The sequence below is a fragment of the Myotis brandtii genome, unplaced genomic scaffold, assembly GCF_000412655.1.
Source record: "Myotis brandtii unplaced genomic scaffold, ASM41265v1 scaffold149, whole genome shotgun sequence".
Classification (NCBI taxonomy): domain Eukaryota; kingdom Metazoa; phylum Chordata; class Mammalia; order Chiroptera; family Vespertilionidae; genus Myotis; species Myotis brandtii.
In genome coordinates, this window is record NW_005355385.1 from 1,007,126 (window position 1) to 1,017,842 (window position 10,717).

General features: G+C 41.9%; 1 protein-coding gene across 1 annotated transcript; it reads left to right on the forward strand.

The window, feature by feature from the left end:
• The first annotated feature begins 2,615 nt into the window (after positions 1–2,615).
• TPD52L3 (tumor protein D52-like 3) lies at positions 2,616–3,368 on the forward strand. The gene has a single exon (XM_005861351.2). It carries the CDS (start codon positions 2,616–2,618, stop codon positions 3,366–3,368), a length of 753 nt encoding a protein of 250 aa, XP_005861413.2.
• Positions 3,369–10,717: the final 7,349 nt, after the last annotated feature.

Here is a 10,717-nt window from a genome sequence, read left to right on the forward strand (position 1 = left end):
CCTTGGAAACAAAAGATAGAAAACCATTGTAGAATTAAAGACAATTCTCAAGCTCTTTCTTCATAGGTTGCTGAATCAATTTTCTTGGCTGTTTTTAGTGCCAAAATAGCAGCAAAAAGCTTTCCGTTTCAGATGACTAATTTTATGAGCCTTTCTATGAAATATAGATTATTTCATTGTCAAATCTAGAGATGTGAAATTCTAAAACCATGGGGCAATGGCTTGATAGGTTACTATTTAATAAACTAAAAAAGTAGTTTATTCATCCTCTCTCCCATTTTTTTTTTTGGGGGGGGGAGGCAACCTAATTTTCGGTGGCCTTGTTTCAACAAGGATTAAAAAAATAGTTTATTCAAGTAATTGGTTAAAATCACTATAAATTAAATGAAATTTCATTTGATAGGTCTATGTTTTAAAAATATAACTGGCCGTAACCGGTTTGGCTCAGTGGATAGAGCGTCGGCCTGGGGACTGAAAGATCCCAGGTTCGATTCCAGTCAAGGGCATGTACCTTGGTTGTGGGCACATCCCCAGTAGGGGGTGTGCAGGAGGCAGCTGATCAATGTTTCTCTCTCATCTATGTTTCTGACTCTCTATCCCTCTCTCTTCCTCTCTGTAAAAAACTCAATAAAATATATTTTAAAAATATAAATATAACTGTTCTTTTTATGTGGTTATATATAAGCCTAATAAAATGGATTGCTCCATTGTGTTACTTATTTGTCCAGATCTACTCAGGAGGTCAGGACATTGCTAGATGGGAAACGCCCTTCCAGAGGCTATGTTTTGATTTGGCATCTGGAAGCGAAGTTGCTGAGAGAGGTCAGGTTAATTTTGCTACAAGAGAAATCATTACCTAAAGGAATCGAACTTTAACAAAAGATTTCATATTTTGAATTGAAAGATGAGGAAGCATAGAAACAAGAAATTAGACAGTGAGGTTGATGGCTAAAATAATTCAGAAAAGGATAGTCAAGTGCAAGTTCAAATCTGGTGATTTAGAATCTCAACTTTGAATAGACAATGTGTGTTCATGTAATTTAGCTTAATCCAGGAGGTTCTTTACCCTTCATCCTCATGAAAGAGGAGTTCTGGTTCAGAAGTCAGAGCATTCCTGAAACCACTCATGTTTCTGCAGGCAATGGAGGAAGAGTCCACTCTCTGGAACAAAATAGTTTTTAGGCAGTCCTGGCTGCCCTTTTCAGGCCTCTATTCGCATAGTCAAATCCCTTCATGTTTCCAATTCCAATGTTTTCATTGTTACAAGAACAATTCTCATTTTTTAATCTAGGGAGGTACACTCAGGACAAGACAATAAACACTATTCAATTATGTGAAAGAATTGTTAAATATACACCCAAAGGAGGCTGAAGTTGGTTAGATGCTTTATTATAGCTACATAGGCATGACTATGGCTATTTGCTGCAATTTGCTGAGAATCATATAATGTTCCACAAGATAATGTTTGCAAGAACTACCACAGTATCCAACAAGATCACTAGAATCTAAGACTTGCTCAAAGCCACTCCTTGGGAGTCAATAGCCAGCTACGGGATACTTGACCCCCTGCCCTCACTGGACTGAAGTCCTGATTTTTCCTCTGTATAAATTAGAAGCTCTGAAATTAGAAATAGGGGAATATGGTGGGTTGACATCCTGACAGACCTTATCCAACTATTTCTACTTTACTGTGCAGACCACCTTCCTTAACTGATAACCATGTCTGTGGGCAGACTTGCTTTGAGAAATGTGAGTGAACGCTTCAAAAAGAAAGAAGATGCAACTGCAGTATTAAAAACCCATGCACTATCCATTTGCATATGTCTTATTCCTTCTTTCCTAAATTCTCACTGTACAATAGTATGTGGTTATTTATTAAGCTTAAGTTTGACTCAACTATTATAGATTTACTCCTTCTCCCCACCAAAACAACAGACAATCGTGAGTGGTCAGACTCACTTTCTGAATTCTGCTATCCCAAGCCTCTGACACTGTTGATACTTCATGCCATGGGAGCATGTTAGTCACTACTGGGCTCAAGCGTTCTGAGGAGACTTCAGATCCACTTTGAGTGATGCTAGGAGTTTCTCGGGGTCACTTGGGGAACATGGGAGAGGAAAATAGGTAGAGTATGAGGCCAGGAGTGACTCCCTGCCCCATTCGGGGGCAGTTTTTATTTATATATTGGGCTTTTTCATACATTTCTATCAGTACAAAGAGTTCAATTGATTTTCAAAGGTTTGAAAATGGCTGGTGTGGTACATAGAGATCATAAGGGGACTCAGACTTGGTTAGAAGGCCAGAACCTGCCACTTACTGTAGCAGGAGGGAAAGCACCTCTGCTCCCCAATAATAATCTCCGCACTGCCTACCTCACAAGCTCGCCGTTATGTCGAAATACCACTACGAGTGTGGGAGGCGTAAGAGCTGAGCCTGGGTTCCACTGCAGTTTTCTCCAGCCGGAAGTCCCGTCTCCACGACCTTCCTCACCACCCCGCCCCACACCCCCAACCCCTCACCCCTTACCCGGAAGTGGACCCCGCGGGTCTGGCTGTCCAATCTGCGCTCTAGGTCTTCCATCCACTGGTGGTGGCGTCCATTCCACCCACCAAGATATGGATCCCTCGGGCCTAGAGTCCCACCCTACCCCACAAGAGTCTGACCGCACAGACCTAGATTTCTCTCCTGGCCAAGATTATTTCTCTACTAGCCATGAGTTCGACTCTCTCTACCTAGAATTGGACTTGGACTCTCTTAACGAAGACCTTTCTCAGCCCATGACAGGCGCCATGACAGGGACCTCTGCAGGCGCGTATGAACCCCATCCACCTACCAAACCAGAGGATCTCACAGAGGCCGAGCAGAAAAAGCTCAGGTCCGAGCTCACTAAATTGGAAGCTGAAATTGTAACCCTACGCCATGCGCTAGCAGCCAAAGAAAGACACTGCGTGGAGCTCAAGAGGAAGCTGGGCCTCACGGCCTTGGTGGGGCTGAAGCAGAATCTGTCCACGAGCTGGCGCGAGGTTCAGGTCTCCAACGCCTACATGAAACAAAAGACGTCAGCTGCACTGTCCACCATGGGCTCGGCCATCTGCAAGAAGCTTGGAGACATGAAGAAATCAGCCACATTCAGATCCTTTGAAGGTCTGGTGGGGACAATCAAGTCCAGAGTTGCAGGTGGCAGAGAGCTTGACAATGACTCCCTTCCTTCTTCAGCGGGGTGTGGGGATGATTGGCCCCCAGTTTCGGGGAATAGAGATGATTCACCCCCAATTACAGGGAGTGAGAATGATCCAGTTGCAGGGAGTGGAGATGATCTGGTTACGGGAACTGGGGATGACCTGCTTCCCTTTCTGGAGCAGGAATGAGCTCCTTATAACTTGCCTGGCCACCTAACCAATGCAAGAGCTCCCTTCCCTCATCACAATTGCAACTCTGCCCATCAAAAACAAGCAACCTAACCACAATGGTAAAGTTAATTCAGGAAATGGACAGAGTCCAATTTTGAGAAAAGTAATGTCCATTTTACACAGGTATTTGCTGCTGTTGAGATAGAAAATCTAACGTTTTGTACCTGGTTATTTTACACTAAAGTGTGTAGATCAAATGCATCACCATACTAGCCTTCCTGGGGTTGCATTTAAATGGACAAGACAATGGCTCCAGAGGGGTCTAAGGCCAAAGTCCAAACTCTTTTTTTTGAAAACTAGTCTCATCAGAAGGCAAAGTAGGTTTCTGTTTAAACTGGGAAAATGTATAAAGTAGGCTATAAATCTATCTACTCTCCATCTCCTTCCTTCACTAAATCTCAGAAAAAAACTTGAAAGCTTCAAATAGTCTGATTTTTATTTTAAAAAGATGTTCAAGAAAACATTTTTTAAAAAAGAAAACATGTTTTTTTCTCTGAGACCCTCAGAAAGGGAAAAAATATTAGTAGACTAATTGTTACATAATACTATAACTTTTATAAAACTCCTAATTAAGCAAAGTAACTTTAGCTTCAGTTTAGTTAACTACTTTGGATTCAAGCCAAAATTGCAACTTTACTTTGCCTTAAGCTGTGTTCTTTTTATATAGCAAAATGAGGGTTTTAAAGTTTAATCTTGTGGCAGCATGTCTCTGCTATAGCAGCATGCCACCTAAAAGGGAGAAAGTTGCTCCTCAGTTCTGCAGCAATTCCTAGTTACCACCTCCAGCTGAGGGTCTGGAGGGAAAACAGCATAGTCACATTCCAGAAAAACCCCTCTCTTAAGCAACATTTAAAACAGAACGCCTATCCCCTGTAATGCTGTCTGTTATCCCGTTGAATGGGATAACTAACTGATTATACATCACTGGTCACCTTGACTCCAGGTCTGTCCTTATTTATAGCTAACCCCAACTGAAAGGAAACAGAATCCTGTGAGTTTGTTTGAACTTTCTCATATCTGATTTTTACAGGAGTTATGATGTTTTTTATTTTTGTTTTCCTTTCCCAATTTCAAAATGCCTGGACCTGGCAGCTTCTTTCATTCCTCCAGTTCACACTGCCTGAGGTAAAAGTTTATGTCTTAATGGCTTTCAGCAGGGGGACTAGGACACTTATTTGCAGCTGGTATACATTGATAACATTTCACTGCCTAAAGGTAGCCCCTCCAGCCTAAGAAGATGATCCCGTCCAAAGACAGAGAAACAGCGATCAGACTATCAATCCCCAGAGGGAAAGTAGGGGAGGGTGGGGGTAAGGGGAAGAGATCAACCAAAGGACTTGTATGCATGCATATAAGCCAAACCAATGGACAGGGACAACAGGGGGATGAGAGCATGAGTGTGGTGGGTTAACCAATAAAGAAATTTAAAAAAAATAAAAATTAAAAAAAGAAGATGATGATGTTTTATTGATTCTTGAAGGCTCCCCCTATATCCCTATAAGCAAAACCAAATAACCACTATAAATGCAAAAGTACTTGGTAAGCTGTAAAGTCAGTAATGTATCCCAACCCTCCACAGATTTCTGAAGATAAAGTTTTGCTTGGATTAAAGTAAGATATTCAACTATTTTTTAATCTGTTGTGTTTATCAACTAAAATGATTTTCTATGCTAAAGAACTGGAGACAAACTTGCAGCATGCATAAAGCCAAAATACTCCAACAGGCAAAGGCTTTGACCCCATATTTCAGAAAGCCTTGTGTTTGAGAAAAATCTCAGACTGACATCACGAGCCAAACCAGAATATGTTCTATTTAATTTAATAATTCAAATACATGTAGTAACAGTTTCTCCAAATAAATCCTCAACTCACTGAGAGCATTAAGAACATATCTATCTTTGTTCATCATTGTATTTCCGTGCCTGGCTCAGGGTAGACATTCAATAAATACCTTGCTGAATTAATGAATTAGTATCACATACTTCAGACATCAAATCTTTGACCCAAGAGATTATCAACAACATGAACTGGTTGACAAGTTCCCTATTCAAAGACAATTTAAGACTCTACTTACATGTCAAGCTCTGAAAGAACATAAATTAATTAGACATGGTGAATGCTCTCTAGAAATAAATTTTCTAATTGTTATAATTCACTTCAGTGGGTGCTAAAATAGAGGAAGTCTGTGAAGAAAGAGTATTCACCTCTGCCTTGATAGGTCAGAAAAATTCAGACAGAAAGCCTTAAAGGACATAGTAGGAATTTGCCAGACATATAAAAGTAGAACATTCCAGACAATAGCCAGAGGAACTAAGTCAGGAAGGAATGTAATAGAATGTCATGTTTCAAATAATACCAATAAGCCATTGTGGCTAGAGAGAAAGGATACGTGGTGAGAGATAAACAGGGGCAAGATCATAGTCATATATACTAAATCAGACATTAGTATTAATCCTGTAGGAAATGGGGAGGAAAGTACTTAAATTAAATGTGTGTTTCTGATAGATCACTCTGGTCATCATAGAAATAGATTCAGATGTATTTAATAGGCAGAATCTCCAAGACTTAGGAAACAACTGAATGGGCAAGAAGGATGGATAGATTTGTGAGTTGATAAGGATGTAGAATTTAAAAGACTTGATACTAACAATGCTGGAGCTGCACATTCATTTTGCTTTGGTTCTTTTATTGGATTCCAGCATATCTCCACCAATAGCCATGTACACCAAATACATGCCTCCATGGGCATATGGACTCTTAATTAAAGGTTTCCTCCAGATCTCCTTTCTTCTACTTGCTTCTACCTTTCCTATGTATTGCTTACCCTCATTTTCTAGCCTATCTACCGTAATAATTTGATAACCTTTGCTCATCTAGCCCTATTTGCATGTTGGAGCCTAGCTTCAATCTATTTAACCGTAACCTGGCCACTTCCAATAGGATACAATTTCCAACAGTTCTTAGAATATGTGAATCTCCAAAGATGCTCCATATCTGGATCTGGCTCTACTACAGTGAACCACTAGTTGAGAGGAATATTGGAACAAAATTCCCTGAATCTCCCAATTTTCTTTGTCTTCCATCACCCAGATGAGTGGAGTAGGAGTGGAAAAGTAGAGACAAGGGTTGAAAGTTCTAATTCCCTCCAGATGACACTCCCCATGCAGCTGGCAAGAGAGGGAACAGAGTACCAAGCCCTTGTTTATTAGCATCATAGCATACCCTGGCATACTGCTATCATCACCCCCAGAGAAATTCACCAGAAACTTCTGGAGACTACTTTACTTCTTAGCTCCAGATTTGAGAGAAACTATATTACATACCTTCCTTCATGGACTGAAAAGAGGTAAGCAACCATCAGTGATCCAGAACTATGTAGGTCTTCTCACAGTGGTAAGGTACTTGATAGCCCTACCCACCAAGAGAACAATGATGCCATTTGTTGATACTGTTAGGGGATAAGGTCAGTTGCATCTGAGCCATGGAATTTCAGTTTTTGCCCATTAACTCCACTGTAATAAAAAAGGATGAGTGTCACTGTATCAAAACTACTGGGGCCTTGCCCAGCCAGTGTGGCTCAGTGGTTGAGTGTCAACCCATGCACCAACAGGTCACCTGTTTGATTCCTAGTCAGGACATATGCCTGGGTTGCATGCCTGATCCCTAGTGGGGTTGTACAGAAGGCAGCCGATCAATGATTCTCTCTCATCATTGATGTTTCTATCTCTCTTCCTCTCCCTTCCTCTCTCTCTAAAAATGAATAAAAACACATGTTAGCCCTAGCTGTTTGGCTCAATGGATAGAGCACTGGCCCACAGACTGAAGGGTCCCGGGTTCAATTCCAGACAAAAGCATGTACCTCAGTTGCAGCCTTGATCCCCAGCCCAGTCAGGACATGTGTGGGAGGCAACCAACCGATATGTCTCTCTCACATTGATGTTTCTCTCTCTCTGCCTCACCCCTCCCTTCCACTCTCTCTCAAAAAAATCAATGGAAAGATATCCTTGGGTGATGATTAACAACAACTATATATATATATGACATACTACTGAGGCCTTAATGCAATCATCATTTGAGACCATGTCCCACTCCTATTGATGGGAGGCTCAATGATGCCACAACTTCCAGTGCCTAGCATTGTTCACATAAGGAAAGTGACAAGTGAAAGAATGCCTTCTAGGTGATGCACCTTGGACAGGTAGTATGAACACATTATCATGTCACTTGGTCATCTGTCGGAAATTACTAAGCAGGTCCCTAAGTTAAAAATGTCTGACAATTCCTGAAAGTTCACCAAGTAGTTTAACGTTCATTTTCGGTTTATCTATACTACCACTCAAATAATTGACCACCTCAAGAAGGGAAGTAGGTTCTTCTGGAAGATGAAGGTTTTGGTCACTTCAACCCCAGTCATGGCTACCTGGCTTCATACCATAGCATCAAAACTGATGCATCCAACATGGTGCCACATCTCCAGGAAGACTTTCCTTGTAGAGCCTGGTCCATTCTAGACCAGTGGTTCTCAACCTTCTGGCCCTTTAAATAAAGTTCCTCATGTTGTGACCCAACCATAAAATTATTTTCGTTGCTACTTCATAACTGTAATGTTGCTACTGTTATGAATCGTAATGTAAATATCTGATATGCAGGATGGTTTTAGGCGACCCCTGTGAAAGGGTCATTTGACCGCCAAAGGGGTCGCAACCCACAGGTTGAGAACCGCTGATCTAGACTTTATCCACCTTCATGTATTATCTCCCATACCCAAAAACCTGGGCTCAGAAGCCAGAGCACATAGAACTATTAAACACCTGCTGGTTGATGCCTTGGCTGCCTTTATGCTTAACTAGAGGCCCGGTGCATGAAATTTGTGCATGGGGGGGGGGGTTCCTTCAACCTGGCCTGCACCCTTTCCAATCTGGGACCTCTCGGAGGATCGGGCCTAAACCAGCAGTTGGATATCCCTCTCACAATCTGGACCGCTGGCTCCTAACTGCTCGCCTGCCTGCCTGATTGGCCCTAACCTCTTCTGCCTGTCAGCCTGATCGCCCCCTAACCGCTCCCTTGCCAGCCTGATTGCCCCCAACTGCCCTCTCCTACTGGCCTGATCGCCCCCAACTGCCCTCCCCTGCCAGCCTGATCGCCCCCAACTGCCCTCCCCTGCCGCAACCTGCCTCCTCCACCAGGACCCGCCTCCTCCATGCGAGGTGGCAGAGACGCTGGGACTGGTCTCCTCCGCTGCGGGACCCCTAGGCCTCAATGCGCGGAGCGGCTGCCGAGCTCTGCCGCCGGGCCCCGCACAAGGGCATCGCACGAGGGTGTGATACCACCTAGGCTTTTATTATATAGGATACTGTGAAGAAGTTATGAAGCCAGGAAAATGGTGGTGGGAACCAGCCTCCCACTAGCCTCTGTCTGACTCCAAACCTTTGGCTCTCTATAGCCCAAATTTTGAATCTATATCTGGCCTTATGGATCTGGTATTCAAACTAAGTGGTCCCATCAAATAACGCTTGTCTTTTCACAATGCACTTTTAAAAATTTAGTTTGGCCCTAGCCAGTTTGGCTCAGTGGATAGAGCATCGGCCTGCGGACTGAAAGGTCCCAGGTTCGATTCCGGTCAAGGGCATGTACTTGGTTGCGGGCACATCCCCAGTAGGAGGTGTGCAGGAGGCAGCTGATCGATGTTTCTCTCTCATCGATGTTTCTAACTCTTTATCCTTCTCCCTTTCTCTCTGTAAAAGATCAATAAAACATATTTTTTTAAAAATTTAGTTTACCTTTTGATCTCTAACTCTGTGATGCTATCTATGAAAGCTTGACAAACCCATCTGAACCTTATAGGAGAGGAGATGGGCACCCTCCACATTTGGAGTCACCAAAGATTGCCTAGTTTACAATGTGTATAGTTGCAAAAAGGCAAACATCTATATATATAAAAGGCTAATATGCTAAGTGTCTGTCCAGGTAATGATGTCACATAGCAACACCTAGCTTCCTCTCCCTAGCGACGAGTAGCCTCCTTGCAGTTTCTTCAGCCCAGGAACACAACTTGCTTTATAGCCAGGTGCAAACATTTCACACTTTAATCAAATGTCGGTGAAGCATTTTCCTGTGCCTCATCTCATTGGATCCTCACAGAAGTCCTGGAGTAGCTAGAGAGAAGACTCAGTGGAATCCTATTTTCTTTTCATTAGCCAGAACATGGAGATTTGGAAAGTTTAGAAACTTGACCTGACTGAAAAGAAGAAATGGTGGACCTTGAAAATGACTTCAGGTTTTCTCACTGTGCAGAATATAATCAAACACTGCTGCAGTTAAATATTTTACCCTTTGTTCTCCCTGCATGATCTATAGTAATAATCTGCTTCATGTTGATATTTACTGCTGTGTTGCTAACAATTACCTGAAAGAGAAGTTAGGGTGCTTCACTGGGCTGGAAAAAGTTTAGCTACATCAGAAAGCAGGTCTAATTAAGCAAGTTTATTCTATATATAAAAGGCTAAGTTGACTCACACATGGGCAATACATATAAAGCTCTCACTGGCACCAATCACACGCGTGTGTTTCCATCTGTCACTGTCGATCATGAATTTGTTTGACACTATTATAGAGAAAGGGTGAATAGCAATATTAAAATATTCCTTCTAATTAATTTCCTTTCAATGTGCACAAATTCGTGCACCGGGCCACTAGTTTGTAATAATAAGAGCTAACATTAGATTTCACTTACTATGGACCAGAAACTAGTCTAATGCATTTTATGTTTTAACTCATTTAATCCTCACTATAGCTCTTCAATGTCGGTTATTATTCCAATTTTACAGATTAGGAAACCAAGATTCAAAGAGGTAACGTAATTTTCCCCAAAATACACAACTAGTAAGTGTCAGACCCATTTACAAGCTAGGAAGAGCGGTCTCACCAGCAACTAACCCTACCAGCACCTTGATCTTGAATTCCAGCCTCTAGAACTGTGAGAAAATAAATGTCTGCTATTTGAGCCACTCAGTCTGTGATATCTTTTTATGATAGTCCTACTAGAATAATAAAATTTCCTTCAAATTTTAACTCAGAAGTCACCCATACAATTTTAACCACCATATCCACATTTTTGGTTTTAGCACATATGTCATGGATTATATTTTACTATTTATCTTTCTCATTGACTCTTCAACTAGAAATGTAGTTGAAGAGGCAGAGTTTTTTATTGTCAGTTTTGTTCACTATTATATCCCCAGCTTCTAATGCAGTGTCTGGCATATAGTAAGTGTTCGATAAATAAATGACATGAGGGAGGAAATCCA